The sequence below is a fragment of the Desmodus rotundus genome, chromosome 9 (assembly GCF_022682495.2).
Source record: "Desmodus rotundus isolate HL8 chromosome 9, HLdesRot8A.1, whole genome shotgun sequence".
NCBI lineage: Eukaryota > Metazoa > Chordata > Mammalia > Chiroptera > Phyllostomidae > Desmodus > Desmodus rotundus.
The window spans coordinates 94213590-94232270 of NC_071395.1; the positions used below are offsets into that span (position 1 = coordinate 94213590).

Sequence of the window (18681 nt, forward strand, 5' to 3'; positions counted from 1 at the left end):
CAGGCAGCTGATTGGGACAGAGGGGGTTATCTAATGTCACCCTTACCCATCCTCTGCTAGTCCTACATCTGTCTGCCACTTTGTAGCCCTTAGGCAGCAGGCAGAGGCCCTGTGAGCAGGGAGACTTTCTGACCTTCTCTGGAGAGTATGGTTCTTTTGACAGTGTGCTCCTGTTTATGCCTATCCCCCTGCTTATCTCATCTGCTCTCATCTCTAGAGCAGTCAGAGGTTTACATTTCTTCTAAGAAAAGAAGTCTTTGAAATATGCTCTCCCATAGTCCACCCTCTGTCTCTACCTCATCCCTTCCAGAAACCTCTCTTTCCTTCTCAAGAAACTAGAGTTGAGAGGGGCAGAGAGAGCCTTAGGAGGTTGCTCTCCTGCCCTGTCCCTCAGTTTCTCTCAGCTGCATCTGGAGTTTTAAAATTCTTTCCTCCATTCCTGCAGTTCCCTCCCGACCTGCAGTATGAGGTAAGAAAGCAGGGGAAGCATTTTGGGATGTGTGTGCAGGAGTAGAGTGGTCTTGATTTCTTCCTCAAAGGGCTTCCCAAGTCAGTGGGGACCAGGACAGAGAAGGGAGAGGAGGTAAGCAGGTCTATAGCATTTTCTGCCCAGAATCACCCAGCAGCGTCCTGTTTGCATGACAGCTTAGAGGTGGTCTCTGTCCTGTTTTGCCTTCCTCCCCCCTTCTCCCTTTTCTTTATTTACCCCTAGGCTAGGTTTCTAAGCATTATTAGTGTCCAAAATAGGACAAGAAGAGGATTGTGGGAGGTAATTTCCTAAATGTGGGCTGGGAGAAACATTTTTGTCCTTTGAAGCTCAGGGCAATGGCCCCTTGTTGCAACCTGAGGAGTGGAGCCTGCTTTTGCTTTGAGGGGTTCCAGACACAGGCACCAGACTGCAATTACAGGAGAAAAAAAAATATATATGCTGTTCCTTAGCCTCAATTTTCTTGCAGACAGTGAAAAGCAGCTTTCTTTGCCTGAGTCCTGCCTATGGTGCTCTCATCCTAGCCTGGCATTCTTTCCCTTCCATGTTTGGAGGCGGGGGGCTATCCTAAACAGGTTCTTCTTCCCCTGTGCAGCAACCTAGAAAAGGGACATGGGACAAGGTACACTAAAGTGGTAGTCTCTCATTGCTCTTGATCCTAAAGGCATGTGAAGACTGTGAAAGCTAGGGACTCTCACTTTCCTTGGGTTCTACAGTAAACACTGGGAGCTGAAGGTTCCCTGGGCAGTTCCAGGGGTTCAGCTGCGGGACCCAATTGGCCTGGGCTATACCCAAGAAGGGTACAGGACAGCCCCTACATATGACTTTCTGCATCCTTTTGAGTTAGTTTCTGTTTTTAGTTCTAGGGATTTTTAGTTCTCTACAGGTGACCTCAGACAGCTACTGGAAGGATAGACTGCTTTGTAAGCACACTTATCACCCCTTATTGCTGTTTCTATCTTCATGTTTGTCTGCCCCTCTAGGCTGATCACCGTCAGGAGAGAATCAAACTTACTCATCTTCGCATCTCTTCTAGCAGTGCCTGCCACGTAGTGGGCAGTCAGGGAATGCTTGATGAAGGAAAGAGAATATAAAAGGATTGTATCTTTCCATGTGCCTAACTGTAACTAAATTGATCCTATTGAGTCTTTATATTTTAAGTCTACCCGGGCCCCTCCAATGGCAGACCTGATTTTTTTTTTTTGTATTTGTAGATCAGTTCCAAGTGTCTGAGTATGCCCTCATCTTTGAACAGCAAAGATATCATCACTGATGGGTGTGCAGTAGAGTAGTAATCCCTTCCCACCCCCTTTCCCCTGCTCAGACAAGACTACTTGGAGAAACTACATAATCAATCTTTATTTAAGCACAGCCATAGCAATTTCTAATTATTCCTATTAATAAAGACGCCTGCAGTCCGCCTCACAGTCACACATACACATCTCTGACGTAGGATTCCCAAATCCTGGCTGCCGCTGGGCCAGAGGCTTAAGCCGTGCCCCAGGCCCCTCCAAATTGTGAAATGCCAGACCTGCTTTTGGTCCCAGTCTGTGCTCGCCCGAAAGCGCACTTGAGGCTTAAGACGCTTACGCTTTACCCCCTCCTCCTTCCCAAATCCGCCACCATGGCTCACGGCTACTGTACACTTTATTTGTAAGCGTATCTTGGACAAGTCTTGCGGTATATTTTAGGTAAAGGGACAGCGGCCACTTGCTTCGCAATTCGTGCTGAACGCGGGGGTCAGGCACGTATTTTGCGCGTTCTCGCACCGCCGAACACAGCCCCCGGACGCACGCGCACGCGCACTCGCGGCTGTACGGCGACAGTCCTTTCAGCCTCCAGGGCGCTTCCGCCTTCACTCCAGTGGTGACGCGAAGGCCCCGCCCCCTCCCGAACGCCTCCCGGAAGTTGCCAGCCAAGAGCTGGCCGCACGGCTCCGCGCGGTTCCTGGCGGAGCTGAGTAGTCTCCGGTTAGAGGAGCCGGCGAGGGGAGAGCGTCCAGGGCTGGTTCCGCACGTTCCCGTGCCCGGCGCAGAGGGGAGTGAGTCCTGGTGACGATGGCTCGGCCGCAGCCCCTGGCGTTGCAGCTGGAACAGCTGTTGAACCCGCGACCACGCGAGGCGGATCCAGAGGCCGACCCAGAGGAGGGTGAGGCTGACTGGGGCAGCAAAGCCACGTGCAGAGCGGTGGGTCCGGCCCTGTGCAGACCCGGGACCAGCATCTCGTGTGGAGGAAAACTGACTCCTGGAGGGTTGCCCCGGGCTCCGGAGGAGGGCTGCGGCTTCTGACACGCTGTCTACACTGCGCGCTCGGGTGGGCGGAGCATCCCTCCGACTAAGGCTTGGTTAACTGTTGGTGGAGGGCTGTTGCAGGGAGCCAGAGTCTTAGGAGATTGGGAGATACCTTGCAGGATGCTTTTACAGGAATTGCATTAGAAATGAGGAGAAGAAAGGCTCATGTGTTTTTAAAAAACTCTGCCTGTCCCTAAGAACTTAGTGGGAGAATGAACTAGTAGATTTCCATGGTGATGTTTAAGCCTCTTTAGGCCTCAAGACACTAGCCCAGGGGCTGATTTGAGACTCGGTTTTGTAAACTCATGTTCAAGGTCTAGTTGGGAATAATCCTGCTTTAGACTTGAACCAGAGAAATGTGAGGAAGGGAGAATAATGAAGGATAAATGTGAGTTTTGGACTGTCTTAGGAATCAGAGCTGTTTATCCAGGATAAGCAAACAAAACTCCTTAAGGGATAGGATGGAGTGAGGCTAGAACTCGGTGATGGTTGACTTACAGTATCTGAGTGACTGTCGAATATGGAAGAATTACACTGGTTTTATAGGATCCAAGGCATAGGCATATATCCTACTAGTGGGTACAGAGTCGGCTTTCTGTTCAGGAACACCAATAACATGGAGGTCTGTCTACCTTGGCAGCTAACGAGCTCCCGGTTCCTGGAAGTTGGCGGGGCAGTGTAGAGGACATTCAAGTAGAAGGTGAAAGTGTTGGACAGGGCTACCATTAAAGTGCATTCTGACTGAGATTCTTATTACTTTCCCCCTCCCCACAGCCACTGCTGCCAGAGTGATTGACAGGTTTGATGAAGGGCAAGATGGGGAAGGCGACTTGCTGGCTGTGGGCAGTATTAGAAAACTGGCAGCAGCTTCCCTCTTGGACACAGACAAAAGGTATTCTGGCAAGACCACTTCTAGAAAAGCTTGGAAGGAAGACCATTGGGAGCATCCTCTGTCTGGTTCATCTGGTGAGTAGATATATTTGAATGGTGTAGTTTTTTATTTTTGCATAGAACTCTTTCTTTCCTAATTTTTTCAGGGTTAATCCCCCCCCCCCCCCACTTTAATGAACTTTGCAAGGCTAGTCTGTATACACCACCTATTATCTTAAGAGAGACCGTTGATTTGGCACTAGAAAGGGCCTTAGAGGTATGTAATTTCACTTCATAAGGAATCTAAAGCCTGGATCTATCAAGTTGCTCCATTCCTTATGTTTAACCTAGTAGTTCACCCTAAAATGGAGTGAGAGAAAAGGCGATATTAGATACTGCAGAGGGCTTTGAAAAAGCATTGCCTCTGATAAGCATGCTGACTGATCCTTTTCCTTCAGTTTTTCAGTCTTGCATTGGGTCACTGTATGCCATCAATTTGTGAAACTATTTTTTTGCCATTGTAAAAGTAATAATCCTTCCCTATTCCCTGCAAAAGTGTTAGAAGATGTGAGCGTATAGTTTAAAGCAGAGTGGAAGAAGGGGTTGGATGTGGTAATTATTGAGTGGATGTCATTTGTTTTTCTTCAGAGAGGTCAGAACTGCTATGTTGAGATGCCGCAGATAATATGAAATAAACTTCCACGTAGGTTACGATACTGTATTTTGCCATGTGTAATGTGCACTTTTTTTGCCCAAGTTTTTTAGGTAAAAATAAGGATGTGCATTATACATGGATAGCATCTGAAATACCTTGTATCTATTCTTGTGTTTTGTAATGATTTGTTATATAAAATTTCTTGTACCATATGTTCAAAAATAAACTCTAAAGTTCCTTTATAATACAAAACAAGTATCTAAATATAAATGAATAAAAAATTTAATTAAAAAATTAAAACGGAAGATTTTTTTCCTGAAAGTTTGGGCCAAAAACATAAGTGCCCATTATACATGGGAGCACATTATACATGGCAAAATACGGTATGTATGATTTAGTCCTTGATGTAGTTCTGAGGATCCTGATAAGTTCATTTCACATTCTTTGCCTAGAGACTGATAAAAAGACCAGTCTGAGACAGTATGAGACAAATATAATATTTATTGAGCTCTCACCGTGTGTCAGGCACTGTGGTAAGCCTTTTAAGTTCTAAGAGCCTGGGACACAATAAATCCTCATTACATATATCATCTCATTCAGCCTTCCCAATAGCTTTGTGAGGTTGGTATTATTTATTCCCATTTTACATGTAAAGAAATTGAGGGACAGATTGGTTAAATAACTTGTTCAAGGTCATTAGGTAGTAAGGGGAAGATCCTGGACTTAAATAAGGAAGTCTGACTCCAAGATTTTTATTTTTAATTAGTACTCTTTTTTAAAAAAATATTTTTTATTTATTCATTTTTAGACAGAGGGGAAGGGAAGGAGAGAAACATCAATGTGTGGTTGCCTCTTGTGCACCCCCTACTGGGGACTGGGCAGCAGCCCAGGCATGTGCCCTGACTGGGAATTGAACTGATGACCCTCTGGTTCGCAGGTGGGTGCTCACTCCACTGAGCCACACCAGCCAGAGCTATAGGAATGTTTCTTAATCTGAGAAATTGCATATCTTTAAAGAACTTTGCATTTAGTTTTCGTATTTATACTTTTGACAGCCTTCTCTGTGTCTTGAGTTAATATGTAATTTTTAAAAGAAGGACTGATCTCACCTTTACCTGGAACCTAATCAACAAAAGAAAAAAGCAAGCAAAATATAACCAGAGACATTGAAATTAAGAACAATCTGACAGTAACCAGAGGGGAGGTGGGAGGGGATAATGGGGGGAAGGGTTTTTAGGAACTACTATAAAGGACACATGGACAAAACCAAGGCGGAGGGTGGAAGCAAGGGAGGGAGGTGGATTTGGCTGGGGTAGGGGAGAGTGGTGGGGGAAAATGCAGACAACTGTAATTGAACAACAGTAAAATAATTTTAAAAACAAAGAAGTATTGAAGGCCTCTCAAATCTTTGTTTTATTGTTGGTGACTGGTCCCTGTATCTAATAATTACGTTTGCTGTACATGGGACCTTTATGTTCTACCATGGAAGAGATAGGAAAATCAGTCAGAACCTTAATCAGGTGATACCCTAAGAATAAGTAAAACCAGGACCGTTAACTAACATTCCATTTACTGTAGGATCAAATTCAAACTCCTTCCCACTAAAGGTAAGGCACTCCTGATTTGGTCCCTGGGCAACTCTGTGGGCTTCTGTCCTCCATTCTGCACTCTAATGAACTTTTATGGTGCTAGACCTTGGCATATGCTGTTCTTTCTTTCCCCTTTCTATGTCTGTTGAGCTGTTACCATATGCTTAATAAGTAAAATTACAATATCTCCTACACATGAAGCCATCTCTCGCCTTTCCAGGAGAGTTAGGTGGTTCCTTCTCTATATTCTATACTAATAACATTGTAACATAATTATTGGTGTGCATATCTACCACTCCCACCAGACTGTGAGCCCTTCCTCATAGGTATCACATTCTATTTGTCATTCCTTGGCATTTTTCTATGCCTGGCTCATAATAGCTGCTTAAAAAGTATGTAATAAATAGTGTGCACTTGTGTGATAGAGATGGTGCATTTGGGATAGTTGATAACCTATACATTTTAAAAATATTTTTATTTTTATTTATTTTTTAATCCTCATCTGAGGACATTTTTTTCATTGCTTTTAGTGAGAGAGGGAAGGAAGGAGAAAGAGGGGAGAGAAACATCAATGTGAGAGCAAAGCATAGATCAGTGGCCTCTTGAACGCACCCTGACTGGGGATCGAACCCACAACCTAGGCTTGTGCCCTGACTGGGAGATGAGCTGGTGACCTTGCCTTGCGGAATGATGCCCAACCATTTGGGGCATAACCTATATATTTTTAGATACAGGATTGGGAAAACTGGTAATTATCTCATACGTGTTGAAATCTGACCCTTTAAGGTCTAGAACAAAAGCTGTATCTTCCTTATAGCTTTGCTTAAATTCACTTGTCCCCACAGTTAAAATGTCCCCCTTTTCTGGGTTATCAAAACTTTGTCAAAACACGTTCAAGTCTTTTCTGTATTATAGTTTTACAAGTCTTTCCCACTAGAACCTTTCATTAGGATAGGATTAATGTTTTATTCATCTTTGCTTCTCCGTTAGCATTTTAAAGGTAATAGATGTGTAATAAATATCTATTGAGTACAATGTACAATATATATTTTTTATATTGATAACTGCCATGGTCCTTTAGATGAAATAAAAAATATGGCCTGGTGTTTGCCTCAATGTTAACATCCATTATTGCTTCTTCTCTCCCTCATTTAGACAAGGAAATATCTGATGAGGAAGAGTCCGGAGATGGTGATTCCGAGGGTCTGGGGCCGGAGGAATCTGATGAGGACGCCATGAGTGCTGCTGAGGGACAGGAGAGTGGTGATGATGGCGACAGTAGTCAGGCCTGGAGGAAGGGGAGCAGAAGCCACTCCAGGAAAACGCCAGGCTTCAGTATCCAGCACATCAGTGACTTTGAAAAATTTACCGAGGGAATGGATGGCCTTGGTAGCAGTGAGGAGGAGGAAGATGAAGAGGAGGAGAGTGGCATGGAAGAAGGCGATGGGGAAGAAGACTTAGAGGGTGCCAGTGAGGAAGACAGGGCTAAAGACAAGAATGGTGAAGACGATGGCGTGGTGATGACCTTCTCCCGTGTCAAAGTTCCCGAGGAAGTGGAGAAAGGCAGAGCTGTGAAGAACCAGATAGGTTTGTACATGCTTTGCTGTTTGCTTATTTTTCAAAGTGTCTGCATTTGATGTCCTTTTTATTTGTTTGTCTTTGGCTGTTCGCTCTCTCCTGCGTCCTTCCAATTAGTTTGCAACATGCCCTACTTCCCTAGAAGCCTAAAGCCCCATTCCTCTACGCTTAGCCAGCCATTTCTACCCTGAGCTGCTTAGCTGGTTCTGCTCTAGTACTTCCGGCAACTGTGGAAGATTGAAGAGTGTTTTCTCCTCTCTTTGGGCTTTAGCACTCTTTCTCATGTAGCAAATATTTGCTTCTAAGATACTGAGTTTATTTACTATAATAGAGAGTGTTCCCATGGCATGAAACTGTGATAAAGCTGTGCTGCTTAGAGACTGGTGTGATTTCCTATACCTTCCACCCCTCCCTTCTGCAGAAAGGTTATATAATTGAAGAATGGAATTCTTTTTTCTTTCTCAGCACTGTGGGACCAGCTCTTGGAAGGAAGGATCAAACTACAAAAAGCTTTGTTGACTACCAATCAGCTTCCTCAACCAGATGTTTTCCCTATTTTCAAGGACAAAGGTGGCCCAGAGTTTGCCAGCGCCCTAAAAAACAGTAAGAATACTTATGCTGTATTGGGATACTTTGCAGCCCCACAGAATTGAAGAAGAGAGGATGTAGTTTTAGTGATAATAGGTATAAAATAGTAGTTTTAACCTTAAAAATAGAAATATAATTCTTTTATCAAATGAACATAACTTTGATTGAAATGGATTGGGTGCTTGAGTCATGTCTGTTCAGTTTTCTTACTTGTCCCCTCCCCCTCTCCTTGGCTTCCTGAGTTACTTCTTTTAATGCTCAGAGAACCCTCTTTGAAAATCTGCTGTAATAGAAAGGGGGAGAAGGCGTGACTAAACTCAGTTCATTTGAGTTGGCTGTATCACATACTTAAAAGATGCCTTTTTGTTGTAGTTGGAGGTTTCTAGAACATGCTAAGATGACCTTATTCATATCTTCCTTTGGGTTGCACAGAGTGAGGAAAGATGATGACTGCAGAGGGAGGAAAAAAATTTAGAAGAGAGTTGCTGAGCTGTGGAAACCAAAAATTTTAGAAGCAAAAAAGACTTTAGAAATATTTTGTTTCCCAGTCCCTTCATTTTACAGGTGAGAGAACTGTGGCCCGTAGAGAATGAATTGCCCAAAGTTACGGAGCTTGGGCATGCATGGCAGAGAGAAAACTCCAGCTTTTATGCCTTTCTTTTTTTTTTAATTTAATTTTTTTTTTACTTATTGATTTTAGAGAGAGGAAAAAAACCCATTGATTTATTATTCCACGTGTTGATGCATTTATTGGTTGATTTTTGTATGTGCCCTGTCCAGGGACTGAACCCACAACCTTGGCTTGTTGGGATGACATTCTCACCAACTGAGCTACCTGGCCAGGGCACCAAAGGTCTGAAGTAGAGGCAGATTTGGGGCTAATGTGATGGGAATTGCTATTCCTCGTTTACGCGCTGAGACTTAGTGTTTCCATTTGTTCTTTAAAACTTATTTTTATCTTATCATGGAATGTGGGTTGGAAGAGACCTGAGGAGGATGTCTGCATCGGTATCTGCCTTTAGGAACAATCACCTTGAACCATTCAAAATGAATACTATGTAGGATTTCTAGGGAAGGGGATTCTGTGGACTTTTCGTATAGAAGACATGGTTTAATTAGGAATTACTTCCTAGAGCCCAGTCTTTTATTCCTGCCGTACTTGAAATCTGTTTCCTGTGTGAAAGGCCTGGTTAATCCTTCAGGAGCCCTGCAGATACTACGAGGGTGGGGCTTTTATATCTTCTCCCCCAGCTTTCCCCCTTTCTCCTGTACATAAATGATGTTAGATTGGCAGTTTTCAAAATTTTTGAGATTTTTGGAGTACTTTTCTGCTTTTTGTTGCCCTACTACCCTAATTCCTGATTTGCTTGGAATGAGTCCCAGACTGCTGTCAGTTAAATGTCTGAAATGTTTTGCTAAAGGACTTTTCCATTTTTTGCTTATTACTCTTATTGCATGAGCCTTTCCATTTTTTTTGAGTCATCTTAAAATATTGACATTTTAAGGGTTAGTCAGTATCAGATATAATGGACACATTTTTATTCTTGGATACAATTTAGTTTCTTTAGCTATTTCAATGTTATTTAACTTTTCTTTTACAACTGTTCTGATCTTTTTAATCTGTCTTTTTTTTGTTTTTGTTTTTCTTTTTGCATCTAACCAATGGCCTCTTTGCCTCATTGGCGGCCTCCAGTTAATCTGACAGATGCCTGTTAACCCGACGTGGTTGGTTATGGTGGAGGAGGGAGAAGAAAGGAACGTTTGTTCAGTGTCACATATTCTAAGGGGGCAGAGTGGGGAGTTTTCTAATAACCAGAATATCTGCACAGCTGACAAGTAGTTAATTTTTGTTTGCTTACAACCATCTTATGACAGTATGACATAATATGTTATATACCTGCCTGTCTTGGTAAACAGAGTTTAAGAACAATTTCGTGACTGCAGTCTGAGGGGGTATAGCTCAGGGATAGAGCGTTTGACTGCAGATCCTGACTGCATTCTTCTGGGTGAAGAATCTATACTGTGTGATAAAGTTGGTGTGGAACATGGGCTGAATTTGGACTGACCTCAGAACAAACACTAGAACTTACTGTCTTTAACTAAATCTCTTTTCAGTTTGCTTGGTCTTAACAGTAATTCAAGTCAGGCTGCCTAGGTTTAGATTTCATCTCTGTGACTGTGGGCAAGTTACTTAACATCTCACTAAAATGGTGATAATAAGGTCATGAGGATTAAAGGACATAATATAAAGCATTAGCACAGTGGCTGGCACACGCACCCCATGACGGTTAGGTATGGGGGCTATCTTTTCCTGCTGAAGGGGGCATTTGACAATGCTCAACTATGCGATTGATGGTCATCATTGTAACAAACTATCATCCACACTCTCTTTAGAGTTTTCTTGGATATTTTATTAGTATTCATATTCCATATATAATTTAAATCAACCATTTGTTATAGAAGTGGGTAGTGTTATATTCTACTATAATACCTACAATTCAGCTTCTGCCTCTTACCCCTGGAAAGGTGAGCAGAGATTTCCCTATTGCCAAACCCAGTGTCCTGCCTCCCTGAAACGTTCAACCTTTCCTTGAAAAATTTCCCTTTGGCTTTGGTGACACTGTACATGCTCTTTGGGTTCTCCTGCCGTTCTGATTTCTTCTCATCTCAGATTCTTCTTTTGTCCTCCCAGTGTCAGTTCCGTTACATATCAGATCCTGTCCTCAGGTAGTGTTTTCTTGACATACTTTCTTCTGGCACTGTCATTTACTCTCATAGTCCTAACAATGGCCTCTAAAACAGCAGACCTCCAGCTATATTTGAGTCACAGTCAACTTCTGAGCATGTCTTTGTATATTTAGTGCCCTAAGCTGTACTTTGCAGAAACTAAACAAGTATCTCCTTCCTTCCAGAACACACCCACCCACACTTAGTCCCCAGTCACCTTGATGTTACATGTTGGTAATTAACTCTTGAACTGTGAAGTAATTTCAAAGACATTTTTTGATATTTTAGTAGCTGCATAAGTGGTAAGTCACCAAGTAACCTTAGCAAAATTAAGGGATTTTTAATGCACAAAACCATTTCTCTAACAAGATTAGCTTTTTCTCTGATTTTATTTTAAAAAAGTTCTACAGTGTTAGAAGACAGGTCTTTTTTTGTTGGTAGCAATGATGTGTAACGAAGAGGGCAAGTTACTTCAGGAAAACTCAGCAGGACTTGTTTAAAAGTTTTCATTAGGAGATACATATCAAACCTGTATAAAAGTAGAGGGAATTGTACAATGAACATATACCATTACCAGCTAAGTAATCATCAACTCAGCCAATCTTATTTCATCTGTACCTATACTAACTCTGCCCTTACTTCTGGGTTATTTTGAAGCAAATACCAGACATTCTATCATTTTATCCATAAATCAACATGTATCTCTAAAAGAAAATGATTAAAAAAAATAATTACAATACCGTTATTTCACATTAAAATATTAACAATGATTTTTAAAAGATTTTATTTATTTATTTTTAGAGAGAGGAGAAGGGAGGGAGAAAGAGAAGGAAAGAAACATCTATACGTGAGAGGAGCATCGATAGGCTGCCCCTTGCATGCGCCCCATTGCGCACCTGGCCCACCACCCAGGCATGTGCCCTGATGGGGAATCCGACTGGAGACCGTTCAGTTTGCAGGCCAGCACTCAATCCGCTGAGCCACACCAGTCAAGGCAATGATGATTTTTTAATAAGCATAACTGATTTGAATGGATGAGGGCATTGCGAGAGCATTCCTGTAAAAGGCACCTCTACTATCTTTTTCAGAGTTTGCTCTATAGCTTTAAATGAAGTGCTTAACGGAAAGCCAAACTTCAGCCATAGTAAGTTGACCTTTTAGTGAAATGCATGTTATTAATGTACTTAATGAGATGCATTATAAACTGCAGTGAGCACCATGTTTCATTACAGGTCCAAAATGCAATACTATTAAAGACCTTTAATAGAAACAATGGTTGACATTTTGATATTTCCCATAAGCAAAAAAATCCAAGAACACAGTATAATGTAATATAATATAGAGGCAGTGTTGGAATTTTTTACTTGCCTAAGAGTGTAAAACCAAATCCCATTATTAATAAACTACATTTTGTTTGCTCCCCCTCATCTTTCCACTTGTAGTTCATAGTCATCCTCTCATCTCTTTGTGGCCCTTCCCTTACTCTCTCAACTATTTTGACTTGAGTAGCCTAAAAAATTTAATGTTTATTTCACCTCAGCCGTAATAGATACCTTAAAGAATAACTTTTAAAATTTTGAGTAAGTCATGGGAAACCACAGAGCATTGGTAATGTTTGTGTTGTTTTTAATTTTATTTATTTTTAAGTAAGCAGTACATTCACATGGCTCAAAAGTCAAAAGATGCTAACAACTATATAGAATTCTCCTTCCCACTCTTGTACCCTCGCCACCCAGTTCTCTACCCTATAGGCAACAAATACTATCCACAGACTCCTCCCCTTTTTAATTACTTAGTTGCCATAGGTGATAAATTCATGAACATCTATTTCAGTGTTATCTCAATTAACACTTTATGGGTTCATAGCAGAGTTCTCACAAATGATCTGTAGAACCCTGAAACATTACTTGGAATAGGTTTAAGAATTACTTGGGCCTAAGGTACTTACAAGCTTCTCCAAGAGTAGCATTGTGTAGGATGAAGGACCTTTATTACCGTGGACTTCATCTAGCCAAGATAATGTAAGATTGATCTTTTCGTTTCAGCCTATGGCTATCGTTTTTAAAAATAGCTTTACTGTTGTAATTATAAAATTATGTCATGCTTCCTTCAGAGACTCAGGAAATACATAAAAGGGTAAAGACGAAAATAAGGCTTACCTGTAACCCTGCTACCCAGAGGTAACCGCAGTTGTTGTTTTGATGAATGTTCCTTCAGACCTTTGTGTGCGCTTACATATGCACCCTCTTTTTTTAAACAAAAATGGAATCTGTCCTATTTTGTAAGTTTACTTTTTGTACTTAATATATCATTTCGTGTCAGTATATTTAGATGTATATCAGCATTTTCAGTAGCTACAGAATATTCCACTTTATAGGTTTATTGCAATTTGTTTAACTGGTCTGTATTGATGGATGCTTAGGTGTATTCTAGTTTTTCACTTTTTTCTTTTTTTTAAGATATATTTTATTGATTATGCTATTACAGTTGCCCCCATTTTTCTCTCTTTGCCCCCCTCCACTTGGTACCCCCACACTCCCTCTGGCAGTGCTCCCACTTACTTCATGTCCATGGGTCATGCATATAAGTTCTTTGGCTCCTCCGTTTCCTATACTGTTCTTAACATCCCCCTGCCTATTCTGTACCTACCAATTTGTACTTCTTGATCCCTGCACTTTTTCCCTCTTTCTCCCCCTTCCCCTTCCCAACTGATAACCCTCCAGGTGATCTCCATATCTATGATTCTGTTTCTGTTTTGCTTGTTTGCTTAGTTTGTTTTTAGATTCAGTTGTTGATAGTTGTGAGTTTATTGCCATTTTAATGTTCATAGTTTTGATCTTCTTTTTCTTAAATAAGTCCCTTTAGCATTTCATATAATAATGGCTTCGTGATGATGAACTCTCTTAACTTTACCTTGTCTGGGAAGCACTTCATCTGCCCTTTGATTCTAAATGATAGCTTTGTTGGGTAGAGTAATCTAGGTAGTAGGTTCTTGCTTTTCATCATTTTGAATACTTCTTGCCAGTCCCTTTTAGCCTGCGAAGTTTCTTTTGAGAAATCAGCTGACAGTCCTATGGTACCTCCTTTGTAGGTAACTATCTGCTTTTCTCTTGCTGCTTTTAAGATTCTCTCTATGTCTTTAACCTTTGGCATTTTAATTATGATGTGTCTTGGAGTGGGCCTCTTTGCATCCATCTTGTTTGGGATTCTCTGTGCTTCCTAGACTTGTATATCTATTTCCTTTACCAAATTAAGGAAGTTTTCTTTCATTAGTTTTTCAAATAAGTTTTCAATTTCTTGCCCTGTCTCTTTTCCTTCTGGCACCCCTATAGTTCAAATATTGGCACATTTGAAGTTGTTCCAGAGGCTTCTTTCCCTATCCTCATTTTTTTGGATTTTTTTTTCCTTACTGTTCTGATTGAATGCTTTTTTATTCCTTATGTTCTAAATCATTGATTTGATTCTCAGCTCCATCCACTCCACCATTGACTCCCTGTTAATTTTTATTCCACTTCGTGTAACCTTCATTTCTGCCTGGGCCTTTTTTATGCTGTTGAAGTACCCAGTGAGTTCCTGGAGCATCCTAATAACCTGTGTTTTGAACTGTGCATCTGATAGGTTGCTTATCTCAATTTTTTTTAGTTATTTTTCTGAAGTTTTGTTTTGTTCTTTCATTTGGGCCATGTTTCTTTGTCTCCTCATTTTGGCAGCCTCCCTGTGTTTCTATGTATTAGGTAGAGTTGCTTTGACTCCCTGTCTTAGTAGTGTGGCCTGTTGTAGGAAAGCATACCCAAAAATTGGATGGGAGTGTCTTATGTAATCCCTAGGGTAAGGCAACCTGTGTGAACCAGGTGGATGGAGTCTCAGGTATGGTATTGCTGCTCTCTGGCTCATTGTAGCAGAGGGCTCAGAAAAGGGACAGTGGCCACTGCCTGGCCTCTGGAGTTTTGTCTGGGAGGACGCTGTCCCCTGGCACTCACCGTAATGCCAGACACTTTAGTTTCCCCAGTATGCCACTGGTACCCTTCCAGCTGCCACCCCAGTGCTGGAGCTCGGGTGGAGTGAGTCTGGGAAGTCCTAAGTCTGTGGTGGGCCCTTTAAGAGGAAGCACCTGAGAATCTCGATCGCCCCAACCCCCACTGGTTCTTACAGCCAGAAGTTATGGGGAGTTATCTTCCTGGCACTGGAACCTGGGCTGAGTGGTTTGGTATAGGGCTGGGATCCTTTGCTCCTGAGGTATCCCTCCCAACTTTCATGCACCACACGTGGGTTTGGGACCGCCTATTCCGCATCTCCACATCTCTGCCTCTCCTACCCATCTGGATGGGTGTGATTTCTTTTAATTCCTTGGTTGTTGGGCTTTCATATAGCTGTATTTTCTGACAATTCTGGGTGATAGTTGTTTTGTGGTTTAGTTGTAATGTTTGCTGTGGTTGTGTGAGGAGCCATGTTTATTTACATTCCCATCTTGTGATTTTCTGAGTCAGGACCCCGAGGGCGTGCAGTATCCAGCCTCGGTGGCCTTTCCCTTTTCTCCATCAGAACCTGGGGGTAAGGCTGACATTGGTGTCCCGCGTGTGTGTAGGTCGCTGTGAGGCTGCAGGGTTGCGTGTGGCTGGAGCAGGCGGTGGAGTTGGTGAGCGCTGTGTGGAGGCCAGACTGGTGTGAGCGAGTTGGCTGAGGGAGCTAGTTTTTGACTTTCCTAAAGCAGGCTTTGATGGACATCCTTGTACACACGTGTTTGTGCAATTGGTCTAGAAGTGGCACTGTCCAATAGAAATGTAATGCAAGCCACATATGTAATTCTAAATCGTCTAGTAACCACATTAAAAAAGTAAAAAGACATAAAAATTAATTTTTGTAGTATTTAATCCAATATATCAAAAGTTTATTATAATTTTAACATGTAGTCAGTATACAAATATAAATGAGATACTTTATGTGTATTTTTTGTCATGTTAAGTCTTTGAAATCCAAACTGTATTCTACATTTACAGTGCACTCTAGATCTGGACTAACCGCCTTTTGAGTACTCATCACTCACGCGTGTCTAGTAGACACTGTATTGGATAGGACATGTCTGTATTCCCTGGAAATGCAGTTGCAGGACAAGGGATTGTATGGTACTTTTTTTTAAAAAAAGGCTTTTGGAATATGTTGAGAAATTGTCCCTAGAAGAATTGTAACAGTTGAAATTCTCATCTCTAAGTTATTTTCCTGTAGTCCAGCCTCCAGAGTATTAATTGATCTCTTATTTTTCCTAAACTCTAGGTAGGAATTGAAGGTAATCCTTTCTTGATAACTTCCTGTTTGATATTTACATAATACCTGTTGACTTAGTATTGCAATATGAGGGGGGACCCCACAAAAAACCCCAGAATTATCTTTTGCAGGGCGGGTCCCTTGTAGTACAGCCTTGCCCTGCTGGATGAGTGTTGTAGGAACCCATCTGTATCAGTGCACCAGCTGGCGTTGTATGAGGGGCTGTGTTCGGCTTCAGTGAATTTTTTGGAAGACTCTTTCAACGCGTTTGCCCATTTCACGATGGGTGATTTACGAGCACACCTGCCCACTCAGTGCTGAGTGTTCAGCAGTTTTTGCACCCCACCCTCCCTGCTCACCTGATCTTACCTCCACGTACTTTTTCTTTAATTTCCCCAAATGAAACAAAGTCCTCAAAAGGAAATGTTTCGCCAATGTGGAAGAGTTGATACAAAAAACGGCAGAAGCACTAAAAGGCATCAAAATTGATGAGTTCAGAAGCTGTTCTGAGCAGTGGAGGAAATGTCCTGATAGGTGTATTGCATCAAATGGAGAGTACTTTGAAAGTGACTGAAGTGTGAACATGCAGGAATAACTACACACTTTTTAATAAATTCTGGGGTGTTTAGGGTCCCCCCTCATGTGCTACGATTTGTCTATTTGTTAGGGAATAGGCTCTGTGTAGGAGGACTTTTGGTCCCTCTTGAGCTACTGCCTGATTTGTCCCACCTGGTTATTAGGCACTTACAATACATAGAGAGTTAAGTTGGATCACAGAGCAAGTGCTTTTCCAAAGTAACCAAGTAGTGAAACCAGGAGGAGTGGCACATTGTTCCGCAGTAATGCCACCTACCCTGAAAAGATGAGACTTATATGGGTCACAGAGCTGTGAAAGCTTCAAAACTCCAGACACCAATCTAGTTAGAAAATTTGTTTTGTGTCGGGTTTTTTTTAAAAGATTTTATTTATTTATTTTTAGAGAGAGGGGAAGGGAAGGAGTTAGAGAGGGAGAGAAACACCGTTGTGTGAGAAACAGTTGCTTCTCACACGTCCCCAACCAGGGACCTGGCCCACAACCCAGGCATGTACCCTGAGTAGAAATCGAACTGGTGACCTTTTGGTTAGCAGGCTGGTGCTCAATCCACTGAGCCACACCAGCTGGGTCTGTTCTGGGTGTGGTTATTATTATTATTTTTTAAGGAATTATGGCTGTCTTCAGCTCTAGAAACAATCCTTAATAGGAATGAGTTAGAGAAGGCAGCAACTCTGGCCTGTAGTAGCTCGTAGGAGTTCCAAGTAGGATCACTCTGTTTATTCACGGTGCAGTTGTACACATCTCTGTATATTGGAGCCTCTTTCTATGGACATTTACTTAACTCACCTTTAACTATATGCCTGGTCAAAAGAAAAAGGGAGAGAGAAACAGCTTAAATAGTGCCAGCAATTCTGGCTGCCATGTTACTCAGTGAGCGAGTGCCCTGGAGTAAGCACGAGAGGCCAGGTGGAATCTGGTTTTGGGTCAGTTATTTTTTGTTCTCGATGCCTCTCATCAGACAGACTATGAATCTGGTGTTTGAAGTTACAGCATAAAAAAAAAAGCCCCGAAGTTCCAGCATGCAGTCTTTGTGCGGCATGGCCCCTGAACACACTCATCTGTTTAATCAGTGAAGTAGTTGCGAGCTCTGTGTTTGAGAGTAGAAACTGTGTTGGACCTTTGGAGAGACAGCATGGTGCTGAGTTTCACGGGCAATTTTAGAGATTTTTAAAGTAGTTTTGTTAGAATTTGATTTTTGCTTTATGCTCAGACTTTAGAACCTAACCATTGCATAGGATGCTGCTCTATTATTTATGTCTTAAAACCTGTTCTTAAATCATTTCATTAAAATTATGCATGAATATGATAAATAATACAGAAGCATTCAGGAAGACAAGAATCCTTTGCCTTATATTCAGTCTTATTCAAATTCTGCTTTACTTCTCTAATTTTAGATACTTTGTTTATATCTGTATTTATTTCTTTATTCTCTGGTGTGAAAGATGAACATGTGCCTGACAGGTTAGGTGAACAAGGATTGAGGATTGAACATTTAATTTTGCAGCGTGGTGGGAAAAGGGATTTGACACAACTGTTTCTAGGGATGTTGCTTTGAAGGGGAGCAGAGAAATGGGACATTAGATGGAGAAGGATGTGAAGTCAAGGAGAAGTATGTTGTTTGTTTTTGAGATGAGATAAGTAACAGCATGCTAAGCAGGGTCCACAGAGGGGAAAGCTGATGACGCAGGAGAGAAGGGATACCTGCTGTAGCAATGTCCTTGAGTAGGTAAGTGGAGATGGGCTAGTGCACGTGAACGGTGGCTTTGATAGCAGCACGGACAGTTGCACTGTAGTGACAGATGAGAAAATTGTATACAGATAGACACAGATAGGTAGTAGTCTGTGAAAATTTCTTCTGCTCGTTCCGTTTCCTTTGAAACAGAAGCCAAGTTCATAAAGTGCTGATAAGGAATAGGGAAGGAGGTAGTAGAAATTTTGAGGATAAGGTAGGAAATAGTCATTTCATCTTGTTTCCACTAGTTTTACATTCTGCCCTGCAACTACAACCAGGATTTCAGAGTTTTATCCATATGTTGACT

At 41.9% G+C, this 18681-nt stretch overlaps 1 protein-coding gene across 2 annotated transcripts in view; it reads left to right on the forward strand.

Moving 5' to 3' along the window:
- Positions 1-2394: 2394 nt before the first annotated feature.
- AATF (apoptosis antagonizing transcription factor) overlaps positions 2395-18681 on the forward strand; it is a 105360-nt gene continuing 89073 nt past the window's right edge. For both annotated transcript variants that reach the window (XM_024572915.3, XM_053910475.2), the window contains exons 1-4: positions 2395-2635; positions 3553-3744; positions 7048-7479; positions 7936-8073. In XM_024572915.3, coding sequence (XP_024428683.2) covers positions 2545-2635; positions 3553-3744; positions 7048-7479; positions 7936-8073 — 853 coding nt within the window. In that variant the 5' untranslated portion in view covers positions 2395-2544. The remainder of the gene's footprint in view (positions 2636-3552; positions 3745-7047; positions 7480-7935; positions 8074-18681) is intronic.